The sequence below is a fragment of the Rhincodon typus genome, chromosome 3, assembly GCF_021869965.1.
Source record: "Rhincodon typus isolate 14 chromosome 3, sRhiTyp1.1, whole genome shotgun sequence".
Classification (NCBI taxonomy): domain Eukaryota; kingdom Metazoa; phylum Chordata; class Chondrichthyes; order Orectolobiformes; family Rhincodontidae; genus Rhincodon; species Rhincodon typus.
In genome coordinates, this window is record NC_063334.1 from 2,028,110 (window position 1) to 2,041,109 (window position 13,000).

General features: G+C 40.3%; 1 protein-coding gene across 3 annotated transcripts in view; it reads left to right on the plus strand.

Annotated features, from left to right (window-relative positions):
• tmod1 (tropomodulin 1) overlaps positions 1-13,000 on the plus strand; it is an 87,168-nt gene that overhangs the window by 14,442 nt on the left and 59,726 nt on the right. For all 3 annotated transcript variants that reach the window (XM_048593202.1, XM_048593196.1, XM_020528406.2), the window contains exon 2: positions 8,400-8,580. In XM_048593202.1, coding sequence (XP_048449159.1) covers positions 8,455-8,580 — 126 coding nt within the window. In that variant the 5' untranslated portion in view covers positions 8,400-8,454. The remainder of the gene's footprint in view (positions 1-8,399; positions 8,581-13,000) is intronic.

Below are 13,000 nucleotides of genomic sequence, written 5' to 3' on the forward strand. Positions count from 1 at the left end.
TCAGGGTCTAGGCCCGAAACGTCAGCCTTCCTGCTCCTCTGATGCTGCTGGGCCTGCTGTGTTCATCCAGCTCTACACCTTGTTATCTCTGTACCTGATCTATTGTTGCCTTGATGACCAGAGTAGTCTCTCTCACCAGCCCCGCCTCTGGAATTCAGTTCTTGCGTTCATGTTTGGTCCAAGGCTGTAATGAGGTCAGGAGCTACATGATGCTGACAGAACCCAAACTGAGGATCAGAGAGCAGGTTATTGCAAAACAAGTGCTACTTGATCACATTATCAACAACACCTTCCGTCATCTTGCTGATGATTGACACCACACAGATAGGGATTAGTTGGTCAGGTTGGATTTGTCCTACCTTCTGTGGACAGCACATACGTGGACAATTTTCCACATGGCCAGATAAGTGCCAGTGTTGTAGTGATACTGGAACAGATTATCACCATTGTCTCCGCAACTTCCCCTTGAGCTTCCTTCAGTATCCTTGGATGCATTTCATCTGATCCAAGCACTTTCTCAATGATAAGTACCAACAGTGTCTCCAGTACCACCTCTTTAACAGTTTTGAAACCCCGAGTGACTGCCATGATAGCCTGGGTAAAATCTGTTTCGTTGGTAAAGAAAGATGCAAAATGCCATTTAATACCTCAGCCTCCATGTGTAAATTTCCCTTTGGATCTTAATCACCTTGCTCTTCCTTTTATCTCCCCTTTATTATTTATTATTGAAGATTTTGCAACTTCCCTTTATATTAGGACCATAAACCCCTTTCCACCTATATCCTTGGCTCATTTTCCAGTACTTGTCTATAGCATGTTATGGTGTTCCAAGTTTTCATTAAGTACTTCTTAAATGTTGTAATGGTTCCCACTATATCATTGATACCAATGTGGACCATGACTAATGAATGTCTTGCAGCCACAGTAACATCCATGGAAGGCAATATGCTATCCTGGAGACATTTTATTTGTTCATAGGATCTGGCCATCGCTGGCTGGACCCTTGTTTATTGCCCATCTTAATGCCCTGGCTGTGACATTGTGAGGTAGAAGTTGGCTGGGCTGGGTTTATCCTGCTTTTTGAAAAGGACATGCCTCCATATTATTGGTTAGATGCCAATGGCTTGGTGAGCGACATGGTGAATTTTGGACGTCAGGTCTTCAGTACCACTACTGGAATGTTGCCAGGACCCAGAGTCACTGCAGCATTCAGTGTCTTCCACCATCCTTGATATCACATAGAATCATAGAGCATACAACACAGAAACAGACCCTTCAGTCCAACCAGTCCATGCCGAACATAATCTTGAACTTAACTAGTCCCACTTGCCTGCACTTGGCCCATATCCCTCCAAATCTTTCCTATTCATATATTTATCCAAACGTCTTTTAAACATTGTAGTTGTACCCACATCCACCACTTCCTCAGGAAGGTCATTCCACACATGGACCACCCTCCATGTAAAAAAAATTGACCCTCATGTCTTTTTTAAATCTTTCTCCTCTCACCTTAAAAATGTGCCCCTAGTCTTGAAATACCCCATCCTAGAGAAAAGACAGTTACCAAACCCAAGTTTGTCAAAGACCAGCTTCTGTGATGCTGGAGAGTTTGTGGGGAGTTCTGGAGGAGTCTGAGGTGGATCGTTCACCTCACACTTCTGGCTGAAGATTTTTGGAAATGTTTCACCTTTATCTTTTACACTGGTGTGCTGGCCTCCCCCCATTTTTGAGGAGGGGGATATTTGTGGAGCCTTCACCTCCTGTTTAATTATCTACCTATTCACAACTAAATGAAGTAGGGCTGTACAGCTTAGATCTGATCCATTGGTTGTGGAATCAAGTGGCTCTGTCTCTCAATTGCTGCTCACGCTGTTTGACATGCCTGTAGCCCTGTGTTGTAGCTTCAACAGGTTGACAGCTCATTTTTTGTTATGCCAGGTGCTGCACTTGGTATGTCCTCCTACACTGTTCACTGAATCAGGATTGATCTCATGTTTGATGGTAATGGTGAAGCAGAAGGGGAGATATGCTGGACCATGAGGTTACAGCTTGTGATTGAATACAATTCTGCTTTTGATGATGGCCAAAACACCTCATGGTTGCCCAGTTTTGAAATGCTAGATAGATACAAAATCCATCCCATTTGGTCCCAAACAACATAATGGAAAGTGTATTCAATGTGAAGACAGGACTTTGTCACCAATCCTCTGCAGGGTGGTTGCTCCAACCTGGACTGTCAAAGACAGATGCATCTGTTTCAGGTAGATGTGATGATGAGGCCAAGTAGGTTTTTCCTATCTTGTTGATTCCCTTGCCATTTGCTGCGTACACAGTCTGGCAGTTATGTCCTTTTGGATTTGGCCAACTCAGTCTGTCATTGAACCACACCTGATGATGACCAATGCAATTTCCGTTCCTGAATCCATTCACTGTCCTTGAAAGCCTCAATACTTCTTCTAAGTGATGTTCAACATGGAGAAACAGTGATTCGTTGGTAGGTGGTCGAGTGTGGTAGATGGTAATCAGCAGGTGGTTCCCTTCCCTGTGTTTGACCTGATGCCAAGTGATTTTATGGAGTCCAAGGTCAATGCTGAGGTCTCCACCCTTCCAGTATCTACCCCAACAAGCCCCTTGAGAATTTTATATGTTTCAATTCGATCATCTCACCTTCAGCTTGTACATTTTAGGGAATAAAGTCTTGGCTATTGAGCCTGTCCTTGCAAGAGAAACCTCTCAATCTAGAGATTGATCATTGCACTCCCTGAAGGCAAATTTCTCCTTTCTTCAGGCAGGAGACCAAAGTGTAGACAATAGTCCGGCCATGGCCTTATTTTATCTTACACACCAACATATTAATATACCAACTGGCTTCCAAATTGCTGGCTGCATCTGCATGTTAACTTTCTATTATTCATGTACAAGGACACCCAGATCCCTCAGAATACCAATATTTCACATTATGTCAGGATATTTTAAAAAATTCTGCTTTTCTATTTTTCACACCAAATTGGATAGCGTTACATGTCACTGCATTATTTTCTTCCTACCATGTTCTTGCTGACTCATTCAGCTTGTGCCCTCATTGCTTTTTCCTCACTGCTTAGTTTTCCAGTTATAGCTTTGTATGATCTGTATCAGTGGATACATTCCATTCAGTTCCCACAGCTAAGTCATTCATCTAGAGTGCAAGGAGCTGAGTCTCAAGAACTGAAGCTGTGGTATGCCGTTAGTTAGAGGCCTACAACCCAAAATGACCCATTTATACCTAATCTCTGTTTCTTGACCATTCCTCAATCCAAGATAATATGTTATATCAAATTCCATGAGTCCTAGTTTCTTGGCACCTCAACACTTTTATGAAAACCCAAATATGCTATATCCCTAGTTCCCTGCAATCTGGTCAACTGATTTCAACCTCAAACAATTTGTCAGACTTGATTTTTCTTTCATAAAGACAGTCAGTCTTTCAGTCAGTCAGCCGAATGGAATGTTTTGCCTGGACACCTCGGGCACGGATTGGTGCACATTTGAAATAATCCTTTTTGACACCTCATTGTTAGTGACACTCTCCTTAGGTAAGAACACAGAACATAGAACATTATAGCGCAGTACAGGCCCTTCGGCCCTCGATGTTGCGCCGACCTGTGAAACCAATCTGAAGCCCATCTAACCTAAACTATTCCATTATCATCCATATGTTTATCCAATAACCATTTAAATGCCCTTAAAGTTGGCGAGTCTACTACATTTGCAGGCAGGGCATTCCACGCCCTTACTACTCTCTGAGTAAAGAACCTACCTCTGACATCTGTCCTATATCTATCACCCCTCAATTTAAAGCTTTGTCCCCTCGTGCTAGCCATCACCATCCGGGGAAAAAAGCTCCCACTGTCCACCCTATCTAATCCTCTGATCATCTTGTATGTCTCTATTAAGTCACCTCTTAACCTTCTTCTCTCTAACGAAAACAGCCTCAAGTCCCTCAGCCTTTCCTCATAAGACCTTCCCTCCATACCAGGCAACATCCTGGTAAATCTCCTCTGCACCCTTTCCAATGCTTCCACATCCTTCCTATAATGCGGTGACCAGAACTGTACGCAATACTCCAAGTGCGGCCGCACCAGAGTTTTGTACAGCTGCAACATGACCTCATGGCTCCGAAACTCAATCCCTCTACCAATAAAACCTAACATACCGTATGCCTTCTTAACAACCCTATCAACCTGGGTGGCAACTTTCAGTGATCTATGCACATGGACACCGAGATCTCTCTGCTCATCCACACTACCAAGAATCTTACCATTAGCCCAGTACTCTGCATTCCTGTTACTCCTTCCAAAGTGAATCACCTCACACTTTTCTGCATTAAACTCCATTTGCCACCTCTCAGCCCAGCTCTGCAGCTTATCTATGTCCCTCTGTAACCTGCAAAATCCTTCCTCACTATCCACAACTCCCCCAACTTTGGTGTCATCCGCAAATTTACTAACCCATCCTTCTACGCCCTCATCCAGGTCATTTATAAAAATGACAAACAGCAGTGGCCCCAAAACAGATCCTTGAGGTACACCACTAGTAACTGAACTCCAGGATGAACATTTCCCATCAACCACCACCCTCTGTCTTCTTACAGCTAGCCAATTTCTGATCCAAACCGCTAAATTACCCTCAATCCCATGCCTCCGTATTTTCTGCAATAGCTTACCATGGAGAACCTTATCAAACGCTTTACTGAAATCCATATACACCACATCAACCGCTTTACCCTCATCCACCTGTTAGGTAAGGTTAAGTAAACAGTGAGAGCCTTCCCTGTCAGGGTAACTGCAGTAGACTGGCTATGTTAACTGCTATGCTAGCCTTTAAAGAACATAAGTAAGTCATGTACCTCTGCGTCTTGAAAAGGATTGATAAGGATTTAACGGGTGCACTTGAATTTGTGAACTCGTACTTCTGAGTTGAGTGTGGTTTGCTCACTGAAACTGCCTTCACTGGAAAACTCCCTTCTCGGCTCAAGCTGTTTTACCTGAAGCTCCCTTTCTCTGTCCCTTTATTGGAATTCCTGTTCCTTTTTCCTTTGCTGCCTTTGTCCCTCTTCTTTCCATTCCTGGCATCCTCCTTCCTATTTTCTTTGTTGGAATTCTATTTCCAGCCTCTTGCCACTCCAGTGTGTTTCCCTAATTCACTTCAACTTTAATCAATCAATTTTGTTGTGAATGTTTCATTTATTTTGCTTTCCCTGATGTCACTTTAGTGTTTGATACCATGTTGTTTCTGTTCTGTACTTCTCTGACCTACTCTGCTTAATTTTACCCAACTTACTACTATTCTCACATTAATTTTGAATGTTTTTTTTCTTGAATCCTCCCTCTTCAATTTAAGATTTTGATCTAGTTTAAGTATTAAACATGTGAAATTACATATTTTACGTATAACACAAATTAATGCATGTGTTGGTGACAAAAATAAGTTTCTCCTTCCTCCTTTGCACTAAATTCATACTAGCATCAGATTCCAAATGTTTAAACTTTTATGTGACTACTCAATGCTAACCACACAAGATTTAATGTTTTAAGATGTTTACTATAACAAACATACTTAAAGCACTATTGACTAAACATCACTTTGGTGAACAATATATCCTTTAAAACTACAAAATAGAACCTTTTAGCACAACTGAAAAACCACTATGTTACATTGTTCTTTTAAGTTGACATTCAATTCTCCCAGAATCAGAACAAAATGATTCTTAGCTCTTACACGTTTACTTCTGATCCTTTTTCTTTCCCCTCCTAGAAACATTTAACTCCAAAACCAGCCTTCATGATGTGAGTTTTCCGAACAGACTTTCCCTCTAATATAATCTACAGAAATTTTATGCATTACCAAAATGAGCATGAGCTCGCATACACATTCCAGTGTGATGAGCTGTAGTATCATGTTGCCTGTAACTGTTGTTCCTCTTCCAGATCCTGACAGGGCGTTCAGGGAGATCTTAGCAACCTTTGCTCCATCAGCTGATTTCTTTAGTTCTGTGAATGACATGGGCCATGTATTCATGGGCTAATCACCTTCAATGTTTACTTCACATGTCATAAGCCACCCTCCATTATAAACAACTGTTCATTGACATCCCATGGGGCTCTGTGCTGTCTGAGTCATTTTGGATTAGGTCACTGTTCCATAGGAATGTCTGATGTAGTTTGTTTTAAAAATAAAACCTTCACAAAAGTAACCAACATACTTGTGCCACTATTTTAAAATCCAAAGTCTCGGAATTATAAAGCAGAGATGTTTCATTACAACAATTCCAGAAATATTGAACTTATGGACTTCTATCATAACTTACTGTCTTAAATGTTCTGTATCGTTATGAGTTGCTGGTGTTGTTATCTACACTGCATGGTGGACAATAGAGCTGTTGTCCTGAGTTGCCTTGTGTATGTAGAGATTTAAACTGTGTTCAGCTGACAGTGATCTATTGTGCAAGTTCACTCATATAAAAGATGAACTGTACAATAGGGGCCGAAATGATTTTCTGAAAAACTGTTCTGGCAGTATTTGAGTCATTGATCTTGGCAAAAGATTCAGTTTAGAATTCTGCTAAATAAATAATTGTATGCCAGCAAAACATGCCATTATTAATGTGCAAATCAGACAGAAAATTTGTGGGATTAAGAGATATGTTGTGAGTTGCAAATTTTCAGAAGTTGCTGGTTAATTTATGTCACTCTGCAGTTTGCTCACTGGCCCTGAACCTCACTAGTACTTTTCTTAGAACTTTCTGCATATGCACATAAATTAAAATTGCCACAGAATTAAATCTAGAAATTAACCACACAGGCACCATATTAATACCATTATCCTGTAAATATAAAGCCAATCAACCTCTGTAATCTGGGATAGGAATAATTTTAAAGTTTTCAATCTAGTAAATTCTTTGAAAATGTTTTTCCTACAATCTGCTTCTCTCTTTCTTTTCACCCAATCTTTATTTTTTTCTTGATATTTTTCTTTCTGTACCTGATTTGTAACTTACCTTCCTTCCCTGTCATCCTATTTTACTCCCCAAAGTCTTAAGGAGTTGATCCCAGATGTCCTGTTGCCCTTGCTGTGCTGTTATCAGTTCACAACTCCAGCAAGTTACAGTGCAATATCTTTATCTAACTGAACAGTGCATAATACAGTCTAAAAAAACTTGTACTGTCAGATGCCCTGATCTAATTCAATGTTTGCAGATGATACAAAGATAGGTGAAGAACAGGTATACTGAGGAGGTAGGAAGGCTGCAGATGGATTTAGACAGGTTAGGACAGTAGGCAAAGAAATGGCAGATGGAATACAATGTGAGGAAAGTGTGAGGTCATGCACTTTGGTAGGAAGAATAGAGGCATGGACTATTTTCTAAATGGGGAGAAAATTCAGAAATCTGAAGGTTTGGGAGATCTAGTCCAGGATTCTCTTAAGGTAAACTACAGGTTGAGTCGGTAGTTAAGAAGGCAAATTCGGCATTTATTTAGAGAGGACAAGAATATAAAACCAGGGATGTACTTCTGAGGCTTTATAAATTTCTGGTCAGACCACATTTAGGGTATTGTGAGCAATGTTTGGCCCCATATCTCAGGAAGAATGTACTGGCTCTGGAGCAGGTCCAGAGGAGGTTCAGGAGAATGATCCCAGGAATGAAAGGCTTAACATATGAGGAACGTTTGAGGACTCTGTGTCTATACTCAATGGAGTCTAGAAGAATGAGGGATGATCTATTTGCAACTTGTAGAATACACAATGGCCTGGACAAAGTGGATGTTGGGAAGATGTTTCCATTGGCGGTAGAGACTAGGACCCGAGGGCACAGCCTTAGAGTAAAGGGAAGACCTTTTAGAACGGAGATAAGGAGAAACTTCTTCAGCCAGAGAGTGGTGAATCTATGGAATTCACAGCCACAGAAGGCTGTGGAGGCCAGGTCATTGAGTACATTTAAGATGGAGATAGATTGGTTCTTGATTGTCAAGGGGATCAAGGGTTACGTGGAGAAAGCGGGAGAATGGGGTTGAGAAACTTATCAGCCATGATTGAATGGTGGAGCAAACTCGATGGGCTGAATGGCCTAATTTCTGCTCCTATGTCTTATGGTCTTCTGGTTTTTAAATTTCCAGTCATACTTCTGCTTGGAAGTAGGTAGTTGATACTAAAATGATATTGTTAATGTCATAATTGTTATTAATCATACATTTTTTAAAAATGAGCAAAAGTCTAGATGGCAGATATATATGTTGAAACTCGAACAAATCATCCTTTGAATTATGCTAACATAGAAACATGTGCTTACTAAATGTAGTTTTAAAGTAATCTCAATTTTAAGTGGTAACTTCATTACTGTCACCCCTCTGTTTCTTCAGATACTCAGGTCTGCTGCAATATTGCAAAGGAGGTACAAACAAAGATTGAATCAACATGTCTACACCATTTAAAAAGGAGTTAGAAAAGTATCGAGATGTTGATGAAGACGATCTTCTCCGGAAATTATCAGAAGAGGAGATCCAACAATTGGAAGATGAGTTGGAAGAACTAGATCCTGATGTAAGTGTAATTTTATATTTGTAGATCTACATATGTAATTTGTAACCAGAGGAGTGCAATCACATACATATCTGTGTACAGATATTTCTCTCTCCAGAATAGTTTGCTACAGAATTTATGGATCACCCCTCAATCCAGATGGAAATATTTTCACTTTGACCTCCTATTTTAGAAAACATATCTTCAACCAGCAAATCATCTAGGAATTCAATGAACATTCTTCTTTCTAGCCCTTATTCATTAATTTAATAAAATCCTCAGAAAGTTTAAGTAAATTGAAAACTATGATCTATTTATGGTGATGATATACAAATTTAGTCACCTCGAATTGGCATTCTGTAATAGGCTGCCCGCTTCCCTTCTCATAGCTGACATTGGGAAAACTGTCGTGCAACTGTCCCCTTAATTCTCTCTCTCCTTTAAATAATTTTGTCAGCTGCTTTGAGTCCAGAGTTTATGAAGATGGATTATCCTTATACCTTCTTTCTCAAAGGTTCTAGAATGGGTGCGTATGTTATCACATTACTGCTTTTAAATTCTATTTATATCTCTGGTTTTAGTGAGCTTGTAGAAAAAATTAGAAGAGATAAGTTATTAGTAGAAAACACCAACAAACTCTTTATCCTCATTTGATATAATTTTGTGGATTACTATCCATCCAGAAATGGGTTAATGAATTGATGAAATAGGTGAATGTAATGTAAGTCAATTCTTATACATCCAGATCTGAAATCCAGTTTCATGCCAGACTTAACTGAACTTTACTAAGAGGATTATTAGGGTGGATGGTAGCTCAGTGGTTAGCACTTCTATCTCACAGCACCAGGAACCTGGGTTTGATTTCAACTTTGGGTGACTGCCTGTGTGGAGTTTCCATGTTATACCTATGTCTGTGCGGGTTTGCTCCAGTTTCCTCCCTGTTATGGACCAGACCAAACCCCCTCAAAATATATTGAGAAGATAGCCTAGACCCTAACTTATTTTAAAGGTAGGTGTAAGGCGTTGTTTTCTGGATGCAATTTAATTGGTCAAACTACTCGACTTAAGCAAACATAATTTATTTTTACACTACAATTAAAATACAGACAAAATAAAAAGAATTGGCTTAACTGTGATGAAATGCTTAACAAAATAATATATATTAAGTACTACTAATTAACTGTTCAAATATAGCAACATCCCATAGACATACCCTTAGCAAAGGCAAATTCAGTAAAATAGATTGTCTCACATGCACACCTAGCAGCAGGAAGAGAATCCCAGCTTTTAGCTGTAACAGAGAGAGGAATAAGAGCTTCCACATCCCATCAAGACCCCAGCAACTGCAGAAAGCTAAAACTAAAAATCCTGGATCTGTGGGAGCTTGACCCCACCCATTCAGGCTGCTTCTATTGTTCCAACATTTTGAAAAAACCCAAGGCTTCACAAGCAGTTTACTTTATTGGCTTTAAGCAGACTGCTCACACCCCTGTTCAATCTCTCTTCGTAAAAAAAACTAGGACAAAATACACAGTCGAAAGATGTTCAGGTTAAGTGGATTAGCCTTAGTAAATACAAAGTTATGGGGATGGGTGGGGGCATGGGTCTAGGTGGGATGCTCTTCTGAGGGTCTGTGCAGACTCGATGGGCCAAAAGGCTGCTTCCACACTGTAGGGATTCTGAGTGTCTCCATACTATGGAAGAGTGAATTGTAACAGCTTGTGCTATAACAGGAAGAAAAGATAATCTAGATAAGTCACCTAAGGTGTTAGCACTTTAGGTTTTGAAAACCAGCAGTTGCTTGTAATTGATCAATTCTAAACATTAAGGCTGAATTACAGAATTCTGCTGGAACAGCACTGCTCCTTATGACTGCATCAAGCATTATTGCAGCAGCTTGCCGTGTTTTAGGGGCCAACTCTAATCAGAGCCATTTGGAAGTGATGAAACTATGAAGCAGATTTATTCAGTTTGTCATTTATAGAAGCAGGCAGTAACAGTAAGTTGTCAAAATTAGTCCAGATAACATAGCAATTTTCAACCAGTTTATGACAGAGTTCAAAGAAGTTATTTTTCTACATGTAATCAATTTTGGGATAGGCTTAGATGGGTTATCCCATGGTGTATGTTTCAATAATCAACTGTAATTTTGTGAACCAATCTATCACTCTCCATACCATTACCCAAACCATTTTGAGCAAGTTCTCTTATAAGATATTTTATTTTAAGCGACGAAATGCAGTATGAAGAGAGCATGGATTAATTCATTCATTTTGCCACCTTACTGTTCAGTGGGTTGAGTATTGGCTGCATGCTATGTATTACGAAGTTCCTATTGCAATATTTTCCGAAGGCATGAGGGGAAAGCCAGTTCACGAAGCACGACTGGACAAATGTAAATTGTGTTGTGTAATCCCTGGACGTTGGGTCAAAGGCTCTGAATGGGAAGCATTCCCAATGCTTTGCCATTTTCCTCTTCTTCTCTCCCCACAGTCCAGAGACACTGGACACGTTTGTTAACTATGCCAGTTCATATTTTCCGTACCCAATGCCTCTCAAAGAAATTAGCTTGCTATTATGTTATTAGACATCAAGTGCTTCACAGTCTTGAGTGCATACCTTTTGACACTGTCTCCATTCAATCTGTTCCAGTGTTTGGACCACTTTGAGCCACTGTTCCATCATTCCACTCACTATCTTAGCTATTGGTTTTGCTTAAAGGTTCAATGTTTGGAGATCCAACCATTGCATGCAGGAACTGACTTGAGTCTGATTAGGATGATTGTACAGTGATTTGTCACTAGTGCTGTAAGCTACAATACATAATACTCAGAGACCAGGCTTCAGCAGGTTCCTATGGGACCAGTGCCTGGGACCCAAGTGAATGTAGGTGCCCTGGTGAAACACAACCATAATGAGGGAAAACTGCTATGAAAATATTTGAGCATTTAAAAATAACAGCCAGGAGATGATGATCTAAAGTCAATATATTCGTCATTAAATAAACACTTAAAATTACTGGCACTCACAGATTGCAAATTGCAAAATATTTATTCTGTTATGAAAACTGTGGAACCAACGGTACAAGAATGTTTTATTAAACAATAACACTCTCCACAAAAAAAGAAACTGCATATTACTAAATGGAAAGTGATTGTTTGAACCAGGGTTCCTCTTCCTGTGTGATAGTTGACATTAGACGAGCATAACAGGAGTGTTACAAGTTGGAAAAATTGGCTCAAAGATCAGAGCCATGGTCATTAAAATTTTGTTTGATTCAGACCTTTCTCTAAATGCTAATACTTGTTCAGATGCTGCCTCACAGCACCAGGGACCCGGGTTCGATTCCACCTTCGGGCGCCTGTCTGTGTGGAGTTTGCACATTCTCCTCGTGTCTGCGTGGGTTTCCTCCGGGTATTCTGGTTTTCTCCCACAGTCCAAAGATGTGCAGGCTAGGTGGATTGGCCGTGCTAAGTTGCCCATAGCATTCAGGGATGTGTAGATGGGTTACAGGGAAAAGGGTAATGGGTCTAGATGGGGTGCTCTGAGGGTCAGTGTGGACTTGTCAGGCCGAAAGGCCTGTTTACACAGTAGGGATTCTATGAATCTATCTATAAAACAATGCTTGTTCATTGCTTAGACCTGTGAGTATAGAAGTTAGTGTGAAATGTTGAGGTTGTACAGGACATTGGTGAGGCCTCTTCTGGAGTACTGTGTGCCGTTCGGGTCGCCCTGTTATAGGAAGGATGTTATTAAGCTGAGAGAGTTCAGAGAGGATTTACCGGGATGTTGCCAGGAATGGAGTGTTTGAGTCATAAGGAGAAGCTGGATAGGATGGGACTTCTTTCACTAGAACATAGGAGGTTGAGGGCTGAAAGGTTTATAAGATCATGAGGGGTACAGATAAGGTGAATGGTAGGTATCTTTTCCCTAGGCTGGGGGATTCCAAAACTAGGAATCATATTTTTAAGGTGAGAGGAGAAAGATTTAAAAAAGACACAAGGGGCAATTTTGTTTTTAACAGAGACTGGTTCATGCGTGAAATGAATGTCCAGAGGAAGTGGTGGATGTGGGTACAATTACAATGTTTAAAAGAGATTTAGATAAGTACATGAATAAGAAAGGTTTGGAGGGATATGGTCCAAGCGCAGGCAGGTGGGACTAGTTTAGTTTGGGAATATGGTTGGCATGGACTAGTTGGACCGAAGGGTCTGTTTCTGTGCTCTATGACTCTAAGACTCTAAAACAAAAATGAAAATTGACACCTACAAAATGCGTGCATTAGAAAACAATACAAAATTATCAATTTAATTGAAAATCAATAAACTTATTTCCAAACAATACCTACCTTTTAAAGAGATAGCAAGAACTGCAGATGCTGGAGTCAGGGACAGCACAGTATGGAGCTGGAGGAACACTGCAGGCCAGGCAGCATCAGAGG